This window comes from Narcine bancroftii, chromosome 1, assembly GCF_036971445.1.
Source record: "Narcine bancroftii isolate sNarBan1 chromosome 1, sNarBan1.hap1, whole genome shotgun sequence".
In the NCBI taxonomy this organism is placed as follows: domain Eukaryota; kingdom Metazoa; phylum Chordata; class Chondrichthyes; order Torpediniformes; family Narcinidae; genus Narcine; species Narcine bancroftii.
In genome coordinates this window covers 125,288,674-125,312,783 of record NC_091469.1, presented here as the reverse complement: position 1 = coordinate 125,312,783, position 24,110 = coordinate 125,288,674, and the positions used below count along the sequence as shown (strand labels likewise).

Below are 24,110 nucleotides of genomic sequence, written 5' to 3'. Positions count from 1 at the left end.
GGTTCAAGTGAACCGGTGTGGACTTGAAGGGCCGATATGGCCTGTTTCCGCGCTGTAAACTGTTATATGGAAACAAAATAAATATGTTCAGTAGCATCAGAAAAGCAATGTGTCTTCCAGCTTGTCAAGGTCCTTTATTTTTCATTGACTGAGGAAGTCATTTTCATTTCTGATGCAAAACTTTGATTTTTTTTCCCCCAGAATGTTTTGGCTAGTTATGATTAGGGAAGCTTTCAAAGAAGGAAGTAAATTAACTTTAAAGTAAATGCAAAACTTCTTGGTCCTTTTTAATGCAATTTCAGTTCCTTCCAAGCACAGAGATTAAAGCACGACTAGACAAAATTAACAAGATTTAAATGTTCTGGCAAAATTTCATGAGCTTTATTTCCTTTCAGCTTAAAACTACTTTATTTAAAGATTTTTCTTTAAGCACTTAAGCAGTTCATATGTCACAAATTTGATTTAGTTGTTTGAAGAGCTGACCAAGAAGATTGATGAGGGAGGGCAGCAGATATTCCATGGATTTTAGTCAGGTCATTGACAAGGTCCTGCATAGTAGGCTGGTATGGAAGGTCAGATCACATGGGATCCAGGGTGAGCTGGCTAATTGGATGCAGAATTAGCTTGGTGATAGGTGACAAGTGGTAGTGAAGAGTTGTTACTCAGATTGGAGACCTGAGACCAATGGTGTGCTGCAGTTATCGGTCCTGGGTCCACTATTGTTTGTCATCTAAATTAACAACCTGGATGATAATGTAATTAGCATAGTTAGTAAGTTTGCAGATGACATCAAAATTGGTCATTTGGTCAAAATTGGCTCTGCCTTCTGTAAGGACTGCTTCATCGGTGACTCCTATTAGAGAACGAAACAGGACAGGGGACAGAAGTATGTGTAGGGGAACACTTTGGGTCCAGCAATCATAATGCCATTAGTGTCAAGATAATTTTGGATAAGGATAGAGTTGAAATTCTAAATTGATGAAAGGCCAATTTTGAGGAAATGAGAAAAAGATCTAGAGAGCGTGGATTTGGCTTGGTTGTTTTCTACCAAGAATATGCTTGGTAAATGGAAGACCTTCAAAGGTAGAAATTTTGAGAGTACACAGTTTGCATGTTCCTATTAGGATTCAAGATAAAGTTAGCAGGCATAAGGAATCTTGATTTTCAAGGGATATTGGGGAACTGGTTAAGAAGAAGAGAGAGGTCTGTAGCAGGTACACGCATCAAGGAGAAAATAAGGTACTTGAGAAGAATTAAAAATGCAGAAAAAAACCTAAGAGGGAAATCAGGAGGGCTAAAAGAAGACATGAGGTTGCTTTGGCAGACAAGTTGAAGGAAAATCCTTAGGGCCTCTCTGGATATATTAAGAGCAAAAGGATAGTATGAATAAAATTAGTCCTCTTGAAAATCAGAGTGGTCAGCTTTGTATGGAGCCAGAAGAGATGGAGGTGATCTTAAATATTATTTTTGCATCTGTATTTACTCAGGAAACTGGCACACTGACTACAGAAGTGAGGCAAACAAGCAGTAAGCCTGTACAGATTAAAGAGCAGGAGGTGCTTTCTATCTTAAAGCGAATAAAGGTGGATAAATCCCCAGAGCCTGACAAGTATTTTCTCTTGGACCTTAAAGGAGGCTTTGCAGAAATTGCAGGAGCCCTGGCAGATATGTTTAATGTGTTCTTGGCCATAGGTGAGGTGCTGGAGGATTGGAGGGTAGCTCATGTTGTTCTGTTGTTTTAAAAAGTTTTAATAAATAATCCAGGAAATTTTTGGCAGGTGAGCCTGACATCAGTAGTAATTAAGTTAATGGAAGGTGTTCTAAGATATACAGCATTTGGATGTTTAAGGATTGATTAAGGCTAGGTATCATGGCTTTGTCCATAGTAGGTCATGTTTAACCAATCTTAGAGTTTTTCAGATGACCAGAAAAGTTGATGAAGGGAAGGCTGTGGATGTTGTCTATGTGGAGTTTAGTAAGGTCTTTGACAAGGTCCCACATGGGCATTAGTCAGGAAGATTCAGTGGCTCAGTGTTCATGGTGAGGTGGTGAACTGGATTTGATATTGGCTTTATGGGAGAAGTGGATGATTGCCTGTCTGATTGTGACCAGTGGTGTGCGTCAAGGATAGGTGCTGGGTCCTTTTGCAAATGATACAAAGATTGGAGGTGTAGTGATCAGTGAGGAAGACTTTCAAAACTGCAGTGTGATCTCGACTAGCAGGGAAATGGAATACAAAATGGCAGGTGGAATTTAATGCTGATAAATGTAAGGTGTTGCATTTTGGAAGGACAAACCAAGGTAGGACATACACTGTAAATGGCAGGCCATGGAGGAGTGTGGTAGAACAGAGGGATTTGGGAATACAGATACATAATTCTCTGTAAGCGGATAGGGTGGTAAAGAGTACTTTTGGCATGTTATGGTAAAGATGCACCACTTTCCTGATCAAATGTTATCAAGATGTTGTCTGCTTACTTGATTGGCTGTAAAAGATCCCTTGGCACTATCTTAGAAAAGATTAAACCCTATTGTCTTAAGCAATAATTGCCTCATAATCATTGTTAATAAAGAACTGCTGTCTAATCATTATCAAATGAGACTGTCTATATACGAATTGGTTGCCATGATTCTTACATTAAGATAATGACTATAGTTAAATGGAAAATAGCTTGGTCATGCCAGACCCAGTAAGGTCGTTATATGAATGCAAATCTTTTTTTCTTACAAGGTAAGACCGTGTTGGTCATTGCTTTTATGATAAGACAAATGAAATGTTAAGATTATTCTTGTTACTAACCACTCACTAAAATTGTTGAACATGTTGTAAATGCTGCAGGACCTGCTGTGTTTCTCCAGCAATTTGTGTACAGTATTTTTTTGCCGACCCTTCATCTGTCCAGTTGAAAGAAAATGTCAGGTGTTGTTTATACAATGTGGTGGTGCTGGCTGTTGGTGCTGGAAATCACTGAAGACGCCTTTTCCATTTTAAACCATACTTGTGAGCCACTATTTAATGAAATAAAATGCAGTGTACGTATAAGGTTTGCTGAGACATTTCCTTACATCTCTTTTTGTCTTTCTGGGACCATTCTCCTGAAAGTAATGCTAGTTAAATCAAAGCAGGCAACTGGCATTTTTTCATCATCCATTCAACCTCTTTCTTTGGGTTGTTCCAAAACAATTAGTCAAACCAAGTACTTCTGCATTTGTTATTCAAGTGCAATGCTTGACAGAGCAAGTATTGATAGTCCATTTGACATCAGGTTCATCAGAACAACTCGGCCTTCATCTATTGATTGAACTTTTAGCAGGAATTGTTGGTTTAGATTTCTTATAATATTCCGTTTTGGTTGAAATTAATGACCTTGACAAGAAGGGGTGATAGCTTGTAATAACATTAAAGTGCTCTTCCATTCAGCCATCTGTTGATTTAATCCATTTACGATATTTTACTCAAAAAGTGTGAGAAATGATAAGGCAACTGCTATTTAATTTAGCAGTGCATTGAGTCTCTAAATTGTTAAACAGATTATGACACTGAGTTGCATAATGATATATTAGGGCACATGATGAAAACAAGGTCATGGAAATGAGTTTTAAATGAAAAGGAAGTTTTAGGAATCAAACTCCAGAGGTGATAACTTTGGCATTTCAAAACCTATCTGCAAACGTGCTTAAACCTGGTAATAATTGTTTAATAACAATACCATTGTCTGCAATTTCTTCCACTTACAATGGGATCCCACCACCAGACACATCATTTCCTCCCATCTCCGCTTTCTGTAGGGATTCTTCCCTCTGTGACTCCTTAGGGCATTTCATCCCTTCCCACCAATCACCCCCTGTGACCACAACATATTCAATTGGACCTTCCCCCTCACCACTAGTTGGGGACTGCAAACAGTGATTCCAAGTGAAACAACACTTCATTTGTGGATCTCTAGGGATCATTTGCTGCATCTGATGCTCCTGATGTGGCCTCCTCGACATCAAGGAAGACTGATCACAGACTGGGAGACCATTTCATTGGGTTCTTCACTCTGTCCATAGCAACAGCAAGGATCTCCCAGTGGTAAACCGATTCAGTTTCATTGCCACGCTGACATTTTTGTCCATGGCCTCACATAATGCCAAATAGAGGTCACCTGTAAATTGGAGGAGCAACACCTTGCATTCCATCTTGGCGGTCTCCAACCAGACGGCAACAAAATCAACTGCCAATTTCTGTTAACCCTCTTGCCCTTGTTCCTCTTTACACTCATCCTCCAACTCCCCACCATTTCCCTTCCTTTTCCTATCAGACAACTATTTTCCTCAACCCTCTGCCTTTTTCCCCATCACCTCATCTTATTTTCCTCTACCATCTCCTATTTTAACACCTCGTACCTGTTAGCCTATGTTCCTCCCCCTCCCCCTCCCCCTCCCCCTTCCCACTCATCCACCACTACCAGATTTTTAATTATTCATCTGCTTGATTTTCAACACTCCTGAAGAAGGACTCCTGCTGAATTTCTCTTGTAATTTTATGTATTGCGTATTATGTATTGCGTAGATTCTGGCATCTGCAGATTTTCTTGATGACCTCCAAAGGATCATTGGGATGTGACTTTTCATTCGGATGTGACTCTGGCCAGGTAATTGGAGTTTCAGTGGATCAGCATTTTGCGCACAATAATCATAACTTTAAAGATTCTCAAATAGTTATGGATAGGGGTAGGGCTTGACTTTAAATGAAAGTGAAAAAATATGGGTGAGCTAAATGCAACAGTATTTGGCAGGAAATGGGGAGAGGAGATTAGGAATACTTGTTATTGGGAAATCCACAACTGTGATCTGGGAGTCTTTAAAAGTTAAAAACGAGAATGTTTCTGTGATGATGATGGATATGGATTGCAAGGTTCATGAATCTTGGATGACAGGAAAAGCAAGGTTTAGGAAGTTAAATTGAATAAGGCAAATGGAATGTTGACCCTCATTGGTAGAGGGATTGATTTTAAGAACAGGGGTTTCTGCTGAAACAGGTGAGGCCGCACCTGTAGTCTTGTGTGCAGTTCTGGTCTCTTTACTTGAGTAAAGATGTTGAGTTAAGTAAACAAAGATGGCACAAAGAAATTCAATCATGTTTGTATTTAGAGAAGATAACGTATAATTTATGAAATAATCCATTTGGAATGTATGGATTTAGATGTAAAGTAGGTGCTTTATTTGTTTTTTAAGATGTAGATTGGCACATCGCTACTTAACCTATTTTGATGTTATCTAAATGTCTTTTTATATAGATGTAAGCTCCAAGGGGGGAGGGTAGTAAGGGTGGGATAGTTGGGTGGGGGAGGCGGGTTATAGGGGGTAGATTCAGTTTTAGCTTGTGTTTTTTGTTTGTATTTTGCAAAACTTTAAATAAATTTTTCAAAAAATATATATATACAGGCACTGGATTTTGTGGAGGTGTAAAGGAGGTTCACCAAGTTGATTCCAGAGATGAGTGGGTTAACCTTCGAGGAGAGATTAGGACTATTCTTGCTGGAATTCAGAAGAATGACAGGGGATCTTATAGAAAGATATAAGATTAGAAATAAAAATAGATAAATAGAGGCAGCAAGGTTACTTTCACTGTTGGTGAAACTGGAACTAGAGGACATAGCCTCAAGGTTGGGAGATCTGAGAAGGAACTGTTGAATCTGTGAAATTCTCTATCCAAGGAAGCAGTAGAGAATACCTCAATAAATATAATTCAGACATATAAAAATATATTTTTGCATTGTAGGGCAATTAACAGTTATGGGGAAAAGGCAGATTGGGGGAGCTGAGTCCAGGGCCAGATCAGCCATAATCTATTCAATGGCAGTGCAGATTTGACAGGCCTGATGGTCCACGCCTGCTCATATTTCTTGTGTTCTTATGTATGTTGTCTCCTGAGGAATATAAAGGAGCAGGAAAGATTAAAATTCCAGCAACTGTAGTTTCTTATATCTATAACTCCAAGTTCACTTTGTTACAGGTGACTTTGCAAAGAGGCCATATTTAGATGAGATGTAATACCAGGCAGGACTGATCCGTGCAAGAGACGCCTTTGCAGATGATTCCCTCACTATAGAATATCGAACATAGAACACTACAGCACAATACAGGACCTTCAGACCTTGATGTTGTGCCGACCCATATATTCCTAAAAAAAAAAATACAATACCCCCCCATACTCCATAACCCTCCACTTTTCTTCCATTCATGTGCCGGTCAAAGAATCCCTTAAATGTTTCAGCCTCCACTACTATCCCTGGAAAAGCATTCCAGACATCCACAACTCTGTGTTTTTTAAAAAAACTTACCTCTGATGTCTTCCCTAAACTTCCCTCCCTCACTTTGTACATATGTCCTTTGGTGTTTGTTATTCCTGTCCTGGAAACAGGCGCTGGCTGTCCACCCTATCTATGCCTCTCATAATCTTGTAGACCTCTATTAAGTCTCATCTCATTCTACGCTCAAAAAGAAAAGTTCAAGCTCTATCAAACTTCCCTCATAAGACTTGTTTTTTAATCCAGGTAACATCCTGGTATATCTTCTCTGAACCCATTCCATAGTTTCAACATCCTTCCTATAATGAGATGATCAGAACTGAACACAATACTCTAAGTGTGGTCTTACCAGAGATTTGTAGAATTGCAACATGACCTCTCTACTCCTGAACTCAATCCCCCTACTAATGAATCCCATAGACCTTCTTAACTATCCTATCAAGTGTGCAGCGACCTTGATGATCTGTTGTCATTTTTTTTTGCTCTTTTTCACCAATTGTACCATCAGAAGTTAAATTAACAGCACTGAAGTTATCTAAACTTTTAAAGAATTTTAACGGGCATTTCTAGACAAAACAATAAGATAGAGTCAGGAGAGGACTGGAAGGCACGTCTGATCCTTACGCCATCTTGCCACGCCCCTCCAACGACCTTGAGGGAGGTATGGATTTGAACCCCAAGGAACCTCTTTCATTCACATTTACAAGTAACCGACCATTAACCATGTACTTAGCCTTCTGGTTTGTTTTCTCTTGTGAATACTGAAGCAAAGTACTCATTTAGGCCCTTTCCAACCTCCTCCACCTCCAGACTCATGTTGTCTCCTTTATCCTTCAGTGGCCCCACCTTCATACCCATCATCCTTCTGTTCTTCACATATGCATATTATGCCTTCGGTTTCTCCTTTAATTCTACATGCCAAGGCTTCTCCTGCCCTCTCTGAGCTCTCCTAAGTCCTTTCTTCAACTCTTTTCTGGCTACCATATACTTCCTGTTTCCTGCTTCCTATATCTAATACATGCTTCCTTCTTCCTTTTGACTAGCTGCCTCACCTGTTTCATCAGCCATGCTTCCTTTTTCCAACCATCCTTTTCTTGTCCCAATGGGACAAACCTATTTTGAATCCAGCACAAGTGGCTCCTAAACTTCCTCCACATTACTTTTGTGCTTTCACCCTTGAACAACAGTTTCCAATTTACTCTTGCTAGTTCCTGCCTTATCCCTTCCACAATTAAATACTTTCCTATTTTGTCTGTTTTGATCCTTTTCCAAATCTATACTGAATCTAAGGGAATTGTGATCACTCTCACCAAAATGCTCCCCACTGAGAAGTCCACCACCTTACCAGGTTCAGAACCCAGAACTAGATCCAATATGGCCTCTCCTCTCATTGGCCACTCCACATAATCAGATAGGAATCCTTCTTTAAAACACCTGACAAATTCAGCCCTACCCATCCCTCTTGCAGACAGGAGGTGCCAGTCAATATTAGGGAAATTGAAATCACCCATAACTACAACCCTGTATTTCCTGCACCATTCTAAAATCTGCCTGCTTATCTGGTGTCCCGAGGGATATTTGGGGGCCTATAGATTACTCCCAGCGCAGTGATTGCTCCCTTCCCATTTTTGACTTTCACTCCCTCTACAGCGTCCTCCCTTTCTACAGCCATGATACTATCCCTGAGCAGTATTATGAGTTCAGAGGACCGCAAAACCCAGCAGCAATAGAAATTCACCAAGACAAATGGTTTCTTAAACAAAAGTTGCTTTTAATTTTCTTTAAACATAAAAATAGGATCAAACTTTAACTTATTAATATTAACTTAGCTTACCCCTATTCTAATTCTAAGCGCAAGTGTATGTATGTGTATATGTTCAAATGTTCTTTGATTTAAAGTCCAATCTCACTTCTCACTCTTCCAAGTTCACCGGTATCAGGCAATTCTTATACTGTGCACAGAATTTAACATTTATTATTTTTCACTTAAAGGTCATTGATTACTGCTCAGAAAGGTTCTTGTTGGTTCCATAAAAAGAAATTTGTTGCACGTTGGACACACACAAATTGATTCCCTTCAATCAGCCACTTCAGTGTCTTGTTGAAGAAATTTGCCCCATCATTAATTTTCCAAATGATAACCTCTTTTATTCAGGTCATCACAGAGTTCCTCTTATTTCCTTTTTCAGAAGAAACACTCTAGCCAGCCATTTCCTCTTGTAAAGATTACAAGAGTTTTGAACAGGCTGAACTCAGAACTCACAACCATCTTCAAGATGGGGTCTTCTATAAGCTGCCAGCTTGTCATGTTGCAGCCTCCAAAAGCCACTTCAGATCTCTCTCTCTCTCTCTCTCTCTCTCTCTCTCTCTCTTTCTCTCTCTCAGAGAAGAATCCTGTAAGTTTTTTTTCCTCTCTCTGCTTGTAAAAAGCAAATAACTTCTTACAGGGCTCCAAACCCAGTCTTTGAAAGATCTTATCAGTATCTTTGTGCCTGGACTTTATTGCCAATTTACAATGGATCAGCATTCTTCATTGCTTCTGCAAAGCCAAACAGAGCCTCAACATCTAGCTTCTGCAAAGCTCTTGCATTTTAAATGAGATGTCTTTTGTGAAGTGTTACTCTGTTTGTGAAGTGACCTAAACTAAACCTCCACAATCTATCTATTTTAAAGACATTTTTACCCATAACCATACTAATATAACTCGTAACACTAGACTACCATCAAGAGTGACTACCGCTACATCCTTTGTCCTTATTTTGGAAAGTCAGACCTTCTGGCTGCGCTTCTACTTCCTGCACACAAGCAGAAGCTGAGGAGTACTGAACCAAGAGTGAAAACTGTACTGAGATGGCTTGGAAGACAGAAGAGCAGCTTCGTGACTATTTGGATTTGGTAGACTGAGCCATGTTCAAGGACTCGGTGATTGAGATGAATTAATGTGGCAGTGGTTATACTTTATCAGTAAATATGTGGACGATTGCATTCCTACTGAGAGTATCCAAGTGTACCCTAATCAGAAACCATGGATGAACCAAGAGACCCACAAACTGAAGTGTTGAATTGTAGTGTTCAGATCAGGTGATTCAGACACATACAGGAAATCCAGGTACCACCTCTGGAAAGTCATTACCAATGCAAAGAGCCAATTTCAAACCAAGCTAGAGTCACAGTCAAACGCTCAGACCTATAGCAGAGTTTGCCCACCATCATATCCTATTAAGCAAATAATGTAGAGTCATACTGCAAAACATCTATTCTGGATGAGCTCAGTAACTTGTGTGCTCTCGTTGAAAGGAAGAACAATGAAGCACCTCATTAGCCCCTATCATCCCTGGCAACTCTGTGGTCCCAGTCATTGAGGCAGATATGAAAAGAACCTTGGAAAGCATCGGCCCAGATGGTGTACCTGGCTTCATCTTTAAACCAATCGTTGGAATTTTTATGATTTGAGGTACCCACCTGATTCAAAAGGACATCCATTGTTCTGTTGCCCATAAAGAGCAAAGTGACTTGCCTTAATGACTATTGTCTGGTGGCATTTACGTTTACTGTAATTAAATATTTGGGGGGTGGGGTGGGTTGTGCTTATCCCTCTCTGTATTCCCTCTGTGCTCTTGATTGTGTGGCCAAATTTAGCTTCAATCCAATCTATAAATTCACTGATGACAACATAATTGTTAACTGAATACTGGGTTATGATGAGTCAAAATGTACCTTGGATCAAGAGTCCTGTTGGCTGGTGCCAGAACAACAATCTTGCTCGCATCATCAAGAAGACCAAGGAGTTTATTCTGAATTTTAGAAAGGGACGGCCAAGTGACTGCACATTGAGGGATTACCTTCAAGTTCTCATGAGTCCACATATCAAAGGACCTCTCCTGCAGCCAGCATATTGAGGCAATGTGAAGAAGGTACACCAATGCTTCTACTTTTTAGAAGTCTAAGGAGATTTTGCTCACTGTTGAATACTTTATCAAGCTTCCACAAGGGTACAGTGGAAAACATATTGACTGGGTACATCGGGGCCTGGCTTGGAAGCGCAAGTGCCCAGGAATGTAGAAGGCTGTTGAAAGTGGCAAACCCAGCCAGGAGGAAGTCAGGAGAACATGATCCAGGCCTCATCGAGGGCTAAGAAGTGGAGGGGGTCAAGAACTTCAAACTCCTGTGTGTCAACATCTTCGAGGATCAAGAACACTGACCTCCCATCTATTGAAAACACTCAAGATGGCAGCCAACATCATAAAGGGGCCCTCACTACCCCTTACCCTGGTTACAATCTCTTTTTGCAGTTCCCTTCAGGCAGAAGGTACCTGAAGTCCAGCAACTCTAGGTTTAAGAATTTTATCCAACAGTTATCAGGGTCTTGTATCTCCCCATACTACCCTAACCCTAACCATAAACCAATCTGGGACCACTAAGGATCTGTATGTACTATTGAAACATCCTTTTTTTTGCAGGAGTTGTATCTGTAAATATTATCTTTCTTTTGCAATTTATTATTTCTTTTCTGATTGCATATTGTGGCAAATTAATTTATTCTATTTTAGTTGTATATCTTATGCACCTATGTGGCAGCAGCAGGTAAAATTTCTGGTGCATCTGTACGTTGTACTTATGCATATAACAATAAACTCTTACTTGTTACTCATTATATGGATTTCAAAATAATTAAATGTGAAGTAATCCATTTAGAATAAAACATGTTGACAATATAAATCAGATTTATTGAATTAATATCCAGGAGCAATGGAGAACTAGAGAGATTTGGGGTTCCATGTGTATTCCTTAATATGTGGTAATGTGAATGTGAGATTCATAGTGATCTTTAGACCAATGAAGTTTCAGCCTTTCGACCTAAAGGGGTAGAGTATACATGGGAGCTGGTTTTTAAAAACTACCTCTGAATAGAGCATATCTGGAGCATTGAGAACTCTTCTGAGAATTGCATCTCAGAAAATATATATTGGCTTTCCATAAATACAACACTGACTCACAATGATGTTACTTGGGTTCAAAAGAGTTATGAATTTAGTCATCTATATGGTGATTTGATGAAGTTTTTTGTATAATTTTGGAAGAAATTGATGGTGAGGATGAAAACATTTTCCTCTGATAGGGCTGTTCAAGAGATAAGAAGACAATTTGTCAGGCAAGGGATTGCATAAATGTGCAAGTCGATCCAATTCAAAACAGTAGACATGAACTTTATTAATAGCTTAAATTTGAGATTTCTTTGTAAAATTATTAAGGACGATGAAACAAAGATGGGTAAAGGGAGTGAGTATACATATCTGTCCTGATAACATTGAATGGTATAACAGGTTTGTAGGGCTTAATTCCTTTCTATGTGTCCTCATCCCTCCTGATGCCATAGTGACAGGTAATCAGAGAGCCTTTTTAATGTCTGACACTCCTGATATATATATTTCCAGCATTTAAAACGATAAGCTTTTCATTTGATGACTTTTAATAAATATGATATTTAAGTTCACTTATCAACTAAATGCTTCATAAGTATTAATTCCAGACTAAGCTAATCTGAAACACAAAAGCTGCAGATGCTGGAATCCTGAGCAAAGAATTGCTGGAGGAACTCAGCAGATTTGACAACATCCATGAGTAGAAATGGTCAGTTAATGTTTCAGGTGTTCATAAACAGTTCACACCTAAAATGATGACAGATCATTTCTACTCGTGGATGCTATCTGACCTGCTGAATTCCTTTGTTTAATTTGGTTTTTATAAAGGGAAAGTTAAACCTTGAACTTTTTGATGTAGGATTTTGGGCCCGTGAAGTTGGAAAGATGATTGGGTTGGATCATCCTCTTGTTCCTGTCCACCATCAGTACGTCATCACATCAACAATTCCAGAGGTGAAGGCACTGAAGCACGAGCTTCCTGTTCTCCGTGACCTGGAAGGCTCATATTATCTGCGCCAGGAGCGTGATGGTCTACTCTTTGGTCCCTATGAAGAAAAGGAGAAGATGATGATACAGGAATCTTGGTTAACCAATGGTGTTCCACCAGGTAAAAGAAGGTTTCAAGTATCAGTTACATGCTACATTGCTTACAAATATTGAAGGAGAAAATGTTCCCACAAATTTACCTTGACATTTTTGCACATTTCATACACATTGAGATATATACAGTCAAGTACCCCTTATCCGAAATCCTCCAAAATATGAATTTTTTTAAATAACATGGTCCTATAAGGTAATACATAATAGAGTTCAGAAATCCCGATTGGAGAACAGGACGTAGCAGATGGAAGTAGTGCATTTTTGAGTGTGGATTTTTCAATATATGTCTACTTCAGTCAATTTGTGCAGATCTAAATACAGTATATGTATTTTTTTGTAATGTGAATGCATATATCTTAAAGTCAGAGTGAATGAGTGCATTTTTTAAAATGGTGTTCCAAAAACCGAAACACTTCAGTCCAATCCACTTCGGATAAGGGGTACTGTGTGTGTGTGTGTGTGTGTGTGTGTGTGTGTGTGTGTGTGTGTGTGTGTGTGTGTGTGTGTGTGTGTGTGTGTGTGTGTGTGTGTGCGCGCGCATGATCCACATATACAGTATCTATATCCAAATATATAGTATATCTATTTCGACCAAGTACAACAACAGCACTGTGGGAGTTTTAAACAGCCAAAGAATGGACCATTTAAATTTTGTGGGAGTGGCAGGCAGCAGATGCTCAGGACATTTAAACATCGCTGATGATTTAAAGGTACAGCCCACGGACCAGTTAAACACCATAGGAAGTACCAGCAGCAGACCCACAGGCCAGGTAGAGAAGACCTGACCATATTGGAAGCAGAGGGGCTATAAGTCAGGCTGAGATGCTGGGACCTGAGGCTTCCACTCCCTACCATCCTCCTGACCAACGTACAGTCCCTGGAGTACAAACAATGAACTCCAAGCCATACTTCAACATCAGAGAGTCATCAGGGTATGGTGCGTGATGTGCTTTACAAAAACATGGCTAAACGTGGACATTCCAGACATGGCGCTGTAGCCCAAGGCTTACACCCTCCATCGCACTGACTGAACTCCAGGGCAGGTGGCATTTGCATCATCATCAATTCATCGAAGTGCACAGACATGATGGTTATTCTCCCAACCTGGAACATTTGGTGACAAAGGGAGTTCAACCCCATTATCCAGGTCACAGTATACAGTCCACCCCAGGCTAACGTCAGGCTGGCACTGGAGTGACTGAGCACTGTGATAAACAGCCATGAAACAGCCTTCCCAATCATTGAGGGAGATTTCAATCAGACCAACCTGAAGAAGTCTCTGACAAACTACCACCAACATATCACGTGCGAGACCAGGGGAACAAACACACTTAACCAATGAAGAAGGCATACTGAGCTATACCACTACTGCACTTTGACAAGTCTGATCACCTAGCTGTATTTCTACACCCGGTGTACAGAGACTGAGGACTGCAGCACCAGTGGTGAAGATGGCAAAAGTACGGTCGAAGGAGGCAGGTGAAATTTTGCAGGATTGCTTTGAATCGGTGGACTGGAACATATTCAAGAACTCATCAATAGACATCAATCAATATGCAACAGGTGTCATCGACTTCATTAAGTCCTGTGTGGAAGAGTATGGCCCATGCTCAAATACTGGGTGTTTCCCAACCAGAAGCCCTGGATGAATCAGAATTTGCAACCTACTGATGGTGAGAACAAGGGCGTTTAAGGTTGGCGATCGGGATCTTTACAAGTCCAGGCACGACCTGTGGAAGGCCATCTTTGAAGCAAAGTGGCAATTCCGGAGGAAACTAGAGACAGAGACAAATACACGCCAGCTATGGCAGGGAGTGCAGGCTACTACAGCCAACAAAGCAAAGGTGAACATCATAGATGGCTGTGATGCCTCATTACCCGATGAGCTGAACATCTTCTATCCCTGAAAAGGCTGGGGACCCTGTGATATATGCCTCTGAGGGTGACGTTAGAACATCACTCAAGAAGGTGAACCCTTGCACGACATCAGGCCCTGATGGTGTACCTGGTGGGGTACAGAAAATCTGCACCAACCAACTAGCCAGAGTGTTCATGGACATTTTCAGCCTCTCATTGCAGCAGTCAGAGGTTCGCATCTGGCTCAAAAGGGCATCAATCATTCCAGCACCCAAGAAGATTAGTGTGAGCTGCCTTGATGATTACCGCTCAGTAGCACTAACTTCTACTGTGATGAAATGGATTGAGAGGCTGGTCATGGCCAAAATTAACTTGTACCTAAGCAAAGATCTGGACCAACTGCAATTCATCTATCATCACAATCGTTCCACAGCAGATACAATATCGCTGGCTCTCCACTCAGCTCTGGATCACTTTGAAAACAACAATTGATATATATGGCTGCTCTTCTTTGACTACAGTTCAGCCTTCAATACCATTATTCCCTCAGTACTGGTCAAGAAGCTACAAATTCTAGGCCTCTGCACCCCATTCTCTTGAATATGTTCCAGTCCACCGACTCTCATCAGAAAACTGTACAAATTATAAACAACGTCTTCTCCTCACTCATTATCAACACAGGCTGACCCCAAGAATGCGTGCTTAGCCCATTGCTCTACTGGTTATACATCTATGATTATGTGGCCAGACACAATTCCAATGCCATCTTGATGCAATCACAAAGAGGTCTCACCAGCAGATATACTTTGTGAGGTGTCTGAGGAAATTTGGTATGTCACCAAAGACTCTCGTAAACTTCTACAGGCTGGCTGCAACACTGCCTGGTATGGAGGTGCCAACTCTTAGGACATGAATAAATTCCAGAGGGTTGTTAACTCAGCCAGCAACATCACAGGCATCAAACATCACTCCATCAAGGAGATCTGCATGAGGCGGTGTCTTAAAAAAGCAGCCTCTATCTTCAAAGACCTCCACCACCCAGGCCATGCCCTCTTCACTTTGTTACCATTGGGAAAAAGGTACAGGAGCCTAAAGCGAGCACTCATTGCCACAAGGACAACTTCTTCCCAGCTGCCATCAGATTCTGGAATAATCATAGACATTGCCTTACTTTTCGTGCACCATTATTTTTACTTTTTTTACAGTAATGTTGTAAGATGGTTACAATACAATGATGCTGACAAGTCCGATTCGGGACAGGCAGACACGGTTGCAGCGGTTGGTTGGGGTTGGGTGTTGGGTTTTTCCTCCATTGTCTTTTGTCAGTGAGGTGGGCTCTGCGGTCTTCTTCAAAGGAGGTTGCTGCCCGCCGAACTGTGAGGCACCAAGATGCACGGTTTGAGGTGATATCAGCCCACTGGCAGTGGTCAATGTGGCAGGCACCAAGAGATTTCTTTAGGCAGTCCTTGTACCTCTTTGGTGCACCTCTGTCACGGTGGTCAGTAGAGAGCTCGCCATATAACACGATCTTGGGAAGGCGATGGTCCTCCATTCTGGAGACGTGACCCACCCAGCGCAGCTGGATCTTCAGCAGCGTGGACTCGATGCTGTCGGCCTCTGCCATCTCGAGTACTTCGATGTTAGGGATGAAGTCGCTCCAATGAATTTTGAGGATGGAGCGGAGACAACGCTGGTGGAAGCGTTCTAGGAGCTGTAGGTGATGCCGGTAGAGGACCCATGATTCGGAGCCGAACAGGAGTGTGGGTATGACAACGGCTCTGTATACGCTAATCTTTGTGAGGTTTTTCAGTTGGTCGTTTTTCCAGACTATTTTGTGTAGTCTTCCAAAGGCGCTATTTGCCTTGGAGAGTCTGTTGTCTATCTCGTTGTTGATCCTTGCATCTGATGAAATGGTGCAGCCGAGATAGGTAAATTGGTTGACCGTTTTGAGTTTTGTGTGCCCGATGGAGATGTGGGGGGGCTGGTAGTCATGGTGGGGAGCTGGCTGATGGAGGACCTCCGTTTTCTTCAGGCTGACTTCCAGGCCAAACATTTTGGAAGTTTCCGCAAAACAGGACGTCAAGCGCTGAAGAGCTGGCTCTGAATGGGCAACTAAAGCGGCATCGTCTGCAAAGAGTAGTTCACGGACAAGTTTCTCTTGTGTCTTGGTGTGAGCTTGCAGGCGCCTCAGATTGAAGAGACTGCCATCCGTGCGGTACCGGATGTAAACAGCGTCTTCATTGTTGAGGTCTTTCATGGCTTGGTTCAGCATCATGCTGAAGAAGATTGAAAAGAGGGTTGGTGCGAGAACACAGCCTTGCTTCATGCCATTGTTAATGGAGAAGGGTTCAGAGAGCTCATTGCTGTATCTGACCCGACCTTGTTGGTTTTCATCCAGTTGGATAACCATGTTGAGGAACTTTGGGGGGCATCCGATGCGCTCTAGTATTTGCCAAAGCCCTTTCCTGCTCACGGTGTCGAAGGCTTTGGTGAGGTCAACAAAGGTGATGTAGAGTCCTTTGTTTTGTTCTCTGCACTTTTCTTGGAGCTGTCTGAGGGCAAAGACCATGTCAGTAGTTCCTCTATATACTATATATATACATATATAGTATATATATACATATATAGTATATATATATACATATATAGTATATATATATACATATATAGTATATATATATAGATATATATATAGATATATATATAGATATATATATATATATCTATATATATATATATAGATATATATATATATATCTATATATATATATAGATATATATATATATATACCTCACAGTTTGGCGGGCAGCAGCCTCCTTTGAAGAAGACCGCAGAGCCCACCTCACTGACAAAAGGCAAAGGAGGAAAAACCCAACACCCAACCCCAACCAACCAATTTTCCCTTGCAACCGCTGCAATCGTGTCTGCCTGTCCCGCATCGGACTGGTCAGCCACAAACGAGCCTGCAGCTGACGTGGACTTTTTTTACCCCCTCCATAAATCTTCGTCCGCGAAGCCAAGCCAAAGAAAAAAAAAGATATATATATATATATATATAGTATATTGGACTTGTCAGCCACAAACGAGCCTGCAGCTGACGTGGACATTTACCCCCTCCATAAATCTTCGTCCGTGAAGCCAAGCCAAAGAAGAAGAAGAAGATATATACTGTTTGTATACACACATACACACTCACTATACACTCAGTTGTGTGTGTCAAATAAATTATGTGGGAATAGTTTCTTCATGTGAACTAAAAGGAACCTGTTTATAAAGAACAATGATACATGGGGTTGGTTAAAGACTAGAAGAGCTTGGGATGTCCATTCAGCTCATCGAGTCTGCCCCACCGTTCAATCATGAGCTAATCCATTTGTCACGTTTCCCCACTGCTCAGCCTTCTTCCCATATCTTTGATGCCCTGGCTAATCAAAAACCTATCGATGTTAAGTACACTCAATGAGCTAGCCTCCACAACCACCTGTGGCAACAAATTCCTCAGATTTACGCCCTATGGCAAAAGAAATTGCTATGCATCTCTGTTCTAAGTGGATGCCCTTCAATCCTAAATTTGTGCCTTCTGCTCCTAGTCTCTCCCACCATTGGAAACCACCTTTCTATATCTACTCTATGCCTTTCCAGCTGCTATCAGATTCTGGAATAATCAGTGAACCATAGACATTGCCTTACTTTTCGTGCACCATTATTTTTACTTTTTTTACAGTAATGTTGTAAGATGGTTATAATATAATGATTCTATATACATATACTGTTTGTGTCTATACACACGCACGCACACTATACACTCAGTTGTGTGTATACCACCATTGGAAACAACCTTTCTATATCTACTCTGTGCCTTTCAAAATTCTAAATGTTTCAATGAGATATCCCTTCATTCTCCTAAACTCTGAGTACAAGCCAAGAACTGCCAAATGCTCCTCAGATGATAACCCTTTCATTCCCCAATTATCCTTGTGAACCTCCTCTGAACCCTCTCCAATGCGCACATCCTTTCTTAACTGAGGAGCCCAAAACTGCTCACAATACTCCAAGTGACGTCTCATCAGTACCTTATAAAGCCTCAACATCACATCCCTGCTCTTATATTCTGTTCTTCTTGAAATAAATTGGCAGCATTGCATTTGCCTTATTCACTGGTGACTCAACCTGAAAGTTTACCCAGGTCCCTTTGCATCTGGGTATTTTCAATTTTCTCCCCATTTGGAAAATAGTCTGCCCATTTATTTTTTTCTACAAACATGCATGAACATACACTTTTCAACATTGGACAGAGAAATGGCAAATGAAATACATTTTCCCAAATGGTGTAGGTCCTTCTGCAGCCTCCCTGTTTCTACTTGCTCCTCCATCTACCTTCGTATCATTTGCAATCTTGGGCACAAAGACTTCATTTCCATAATCCAAATCATTGATATACAACATAGCGAAAGCAGCCATATTTCCTTTACCCTGGTTTGAATTCAGTGACCATCCTAACTTACAAACAATACTTGAACTGACACCCTCTGGCAACCTTGATCCAATCTAGCTCCCACTGTCACTGTCACTCTGAGCAGAGGCTTAATTCAAACCAATCTATTTGTCATTTTTAACATGACATTTGCCCTGAACAGCATCTCGAAGTAAATATATATTGGAATACAATTTTGGTGATTGAATGCTGTGGGGTCCCATCAATATGAAAGGGTATATTCAAAATGAAAGCATTTTGCGTTTTTTTTCTGTGTGCTATGCTAACTGCATTCAGAATTCCATTTATAGGCTAGTCACATAGCAGATGTGCCATAATCTACAAATACTCAGATGTTTCTGCATTATGACCTTTTCCAGGATTTGGGAAGGAACTTTTTGAATCGGATTTGGATAGAATCATGGATAATGTTGAATGTGCTATGGATATGGTCCCAGTTTTGAAAAAAGCAGACATAATTAACATAATATCAGGTCCTATCACATACACACCAGATATTCTTCCTATGGTTGGACCACATCAAGGTGTTCGGAACTACTGGGTGGCCATTGGCTTTGCGTAGGTACCCTTTTCTTTTACTTGTCAGTCATCATGTAAAAGACATTGGAATATTGTGTGCAGTTTTGGTCATCAACCTACAGGAAAGCTATAAATAAGATTGAAAGAATGCAGTGAGGAGCTGAGTTAAAGGGAAAGGAACAAATTGGGTCTTTAAAATGTAAATGCTATGGAGAAAGAGCTGAAACATGAGCCTGAATAGTTCACAGACTGCAGAAACAGAGTGGCCTGTACAGCCAATACTTTTGTGTTCTGTAAAATTCTCGAGATTTCAGATTGGGTGTGATTGAGTAATTGGAAATATATTCATGAGGCCTCAGATGTGTTTTATTTAATGCATGGGCCTAATTACTCTCTTGTCTGAATCTAAAATCCTTGTCAAAACACAATCAGTTTTAGCATCCCTACACATTAACCACAAGGTATTTAAATCAACAGATGATATTCTTGAAGAGATTTTATACATGTCACACTGAAATTTTGAACTCTCAGAGGAACCTTACATTACCAACATTGGAATGCCATGAGACTATGGGAAAAATGACAGAAAAAGACGGCAAAGCTGCAGGCTTTACATCAAAATGATGTAATGATGTTGGCATGATGTCAAATAAGGCATCCTGGAAGTTTTGCAATATGAAGATTGAAAATGAAGATATTTATCATACTGTCAAGCATATTTTTATTTATCTTGATTTATGACACTGTTGCTTCTCTCTTCTAAAGAGCTTGAAATGAATATATGTCAAATCTTATATATGATTGAAAATACTCAGCAAAGAAGATGCTTGATCCCTGGACTCCCATGAGAGACCTGCAACTTGTTGTGGTGAAAATCAGTGAAAAGATTTCTGGTTGCTTGTTCTTCACCAGGTGATTTTCCGGATCAGTGTCAAAGGCTTGAATAAAGACAGAGTGTCGAGGGTGAAGTCAATACCATGTTCTTTTCCAATGTAATATTCCCTTTCAATATCATTCAAACAACTGAAGTGCTGTTCAGAAACTGCAGGCCTTTAGAGATCAATGCTTACTCACAACCCACAGATGATTTTCTAATTGCTTTGGATATGTTGCTGGGCTCAGGCCTCCATGGAGATTGGACCATTCCTTTTTGATAATTAACCCCATATTTAGAGACATGGGAGTGACCAGTGCATAAGATTTTATTTGGAACTGCTAACGCTTAAAGGAGATGCCTATATCATGACCTAAAATGAGTTCTTAGCCGTATGTAGTATTGGATCTATCAGTCTTTGTCAAATATCTTCTGGAAATCCATATGATATTAAGAAATAGTTAAGATTATTAATCCTTGAGTTTCACGACTTGATTATAGGTGTATCAATATCTTTGGTGGAAAATTTTAAAGGGTGGCAATGTAATGACATTATCCCTGATAATAAATAAAGTGGAAAGTGTTTAAGCAAACAAGATAGCATAGGCATCAATGAAACAAATAATGATACTATATTGAACACTTCTCACAAGATAATGAATGTAAGGCAAAGGCTTCCAGATAATATGGGTGGGTAGTCATTTTACACACTTAAAATGGAAATGAACATTTTCTTTTTTGTTATCCACATATTTGCTATGAATACAGATAGATCATAATAGTTAAGGTTCTCCAAAGTATGTTATCAATAAAATTATTTTGTGGAGTGCTTCTCCTTCTACACTAGCATGCAAGACTCTAAATAAAGTCTAAAGACCTTCTTTATGAGTGAATAATGGTCAAGGTTTATGTGCTCAAATATGCAAAGAGACGCTGCTTGATTTTAATCAACAGAGTCGATATGATTTACTGACACATTTCTCCTATTGAAGTTTTCCTATTTGTTAAGCAAGGATTAGCGTTGGGAATTGTCTTTCAAGGTGAGCCTAAAGAATTAAAAACTTCTAGTGCCAGGTTTACTCTCTTCCAGGTCCAAATAATAATCCAGATTGATCAGTTAATTAATTATTAGCTGTTCTCTGGAATAATGACCTGATCAGTTCAAACCAAATCTAAAACCGAGTTTTTAACTGATACAAATCTATCATTACCTGATGGACCCTGGGCTCTGAAAGATATGCTTATCTTCTCCCTAAAGGCAATATATTACGTATTTTTGGTGATTGTGTTTTGATTCCTCATTATGTAGCAGATACTCAGAACCTTGAAACATTCTGTGAGCAGCCGAATATTTGATAAAATGTTGATGCAAATGCTACTGATTATTGTAACATAACCAACATTTGCCCAAAATGGACCATGCCAGCAATACTATAGTAGTGGGTTGTATAAAGGATAGGGATGAGTCAGTGTACAGGATGGAGATTGAAAACTTGGCTGAATGGTGCACCAACAACAACCTTGCACTCACTGTCATCAAAACTAAGGAGCTGATTGTTGACTTAAGGAAAGGAAAGCTAGAGATATACAATCCAGTGATCGCTGGGGGATAAGAGGTGGAGAGGTGATCAAATTTAAGCTCTTGGGAGTCTCTATCTTGGAGGATCTTTCCTGGACCCAACACACGAATGGCATCGTGAAGAAAGCACATCAGCACCTCTACTTCCTCAGGAGTTTGCGGAGGTTTGGTATAGCCTCAGAAACCCTGGAAAATTTCAACAGAGGTGTGGTGGAAAGTGTGCTGACCGGCTGCATCATGGCCTGGTATGGAAACCCCAACACATCTGAGCATAAAGCCCTCCAAAAGCCCAGGACATCACAGAAAAAACCCTCCCCACTAGTGAGCACATCAACAGGAAGCGCTGCTGTAGGAGAGCAGCAGCAATAATCAAAGACCCATCAGGAAAGAGGTATAGGTCCCACGTGACACTCACCATCAGGTTCAGAAACAGCTGCTACCCTCCTTCCACTGTCAGAGTTAACGACAAACTCAGAGACTCATTTAAGGTCTCTTTCTTGTGTTCTTTAATAATTTTCTTTTTTTTCTCTGAATTTTACAGTTATTTGTTTGTTTACATGTTTTACGCTGTGTACAGTTTATTTTTTGCTCTACCAGTTAGTGATAATTTGTTATGCCTGCAGGAAAAAAAGGAATCTCAAGGTTGTATATGTTGTCATGTATGTACTCTAACAATAAATCTTAAATCTGAATACTCTTAGGGATAAGAATTCTCTGCTTAGTTTGTACCTATTTCTGTCATCTTAGTAACTTCTATTGAAAACAAAATAAGACATGACAGCTTCCTGAAGAAAGAAAGTGGTCATGAATTGGATTGTTGGATGAAATGCTGCAATGGTTGGGATGACTTTGTTGCCCAGACGAGGGGAGCAACTGTGACTCTTTCAAGATTTTCTTTTACCTTTTTTTGTAGGGCATCTGGATTAGGAAGATCATTTCTCAAGGTGGGGAAAGAAATTCCCATTCCCATCTAGGAGGAGGTAACTGAACCCCTGGTTTGCATGACTGTGAAATGAACTGGAAATTCTGTCATCTCCTGATAGGACTGCTCTACTGAGGAGCAATATTCTCACATAATCTTATAGGGTCAATCACCTTTATTTACTACTGTTTTCTGAGCTAAATAGACATCATATAAGGACAAGTTATATATGCCACAGATTTCTACCAGTGTTTCCTTACATGAGCATAGGCCAACAGTGGGTCATGTATTTCCTTACTGGAAATAATATTTGGAAGTGTAGCGAGCTGCACTAATCCACAAGTGAACCGGGTCATGGAGATGCAGGCTTGCACTGGGCTGAAATCACAATGGTCCTGGTGGGAGGGTTCAAAAAGGATCATGGGAATGGTGCTGATAAGCTCTGGGAGAGTTCCACTAAAGTTAGTTGGTTGGTTCAACTCACTTATAGCTTCTGTATGGTTTTTTCTTTAATTCGTTGCACACCACACCGACCACAGTGGTGACCCTGACAGTCCAAAATGGCATTTTGGACCCCACGATGAGTGACACGAGCACACAGAGCACAGTTTCGCTGGAGCTGCCGTCCTTTTGGACCTCACAGCCGCTAGTCTAGTTTGAACAGGCTGGGGTCCAGTTTCAGGTCAGGCAGATCATCGTATACTCCACAAGATATTACTACATGGTCAGTTTGCTTTACCAGGAGACTGCCAGATGAATCATCGACTTCTTACATCAGCTGCTGACAGGTATGAGGCAGTTAAGATGCTCCTTATCAACACCTTCGGCCTTTCCCTCCGCAAACGAGCAGCATGCTGCTCCGCATGGACATCCTGGGAAATCACATGCCATCCGCCATTATGAATGATATGCTCACGTTAATGGATGGCCACAGGCCCTGCTTACTGTTTGAGCCGATATTCCTCCAACAGATGCTGGAAGGCATCTGCCTACTCCTCGTGGAGGATGACTTCAGTGACCCGCGCAAGTTAGCAGCCCGTGTGGATATCCTGTGGCATGCCAAGCAATATAACAGGGCGTCCATTGTTCTAGTTGCTGCGTCACGCCCAGCAACTCGTCTCTCTCCCAATCCACCAAGGAGGCTGGCAACAGAACTGAGATGCCTGCGCCGGGAAGTCGCAACCATCCCTCACTGCTGCCAACAAAAGCAGCATATGCATAATCCCATTCAAATTTGACTTATGGCATTTTACCTGGACCTTCACTTTGACTGACATGCCTCAGCCCCTACTGGGCACAGTCTTTCTTCGAGTCCACTGCCTTCTGGTGGACCTGAAAGGATGCCATTTTGTCAATTCTAGGACCTTCCAGACCATCACCCTGCGAGAAGCCAAGTTCCTGGCCCTCCATCTCGATTCAGTAACTTTATCAGGCAATGAGTTTTCCAGAATCCTGGGAGGATTTCCTGCCATTATAATGCCACAGTTCTCCACCAGGGTCCCGAAACATGGCGTCCAGGTTCACATCCCCATGCCTGGACATGC

General features: G+C 40.9%; 1 protein-coding gene across 4 annotated transcripts in view; it reads left to right on the top strand.

Moving 5' to 3' along the window:
- The window catches only part of dmgdh (dimethylglycine dehydrogenase), a 158,273-nt gene that overhangs the window by 33,226 nt on the left and 100,937 nt on the right, over positions 1 to 24,110 (top strand). For all 4 annotated transcript variants that reach the window (XM_069938244.1, XM_069938255.1, XM_069938264.1 and 1 more), the window contains exons 6-7: positions 12,078 to 12,326; positions 19,032 to 19,230. In XM_069938244.1, coding sequence (XP_069794345.1) covers positions 12,078 to 12,326; positions 19,032 to 19,230 — 448 coding nt within the window. The remainder of the gene's footprint in view (positions 1 to 12,077; positions 12,327 to 19,031; positions 19,231 to 24,110) is intronic.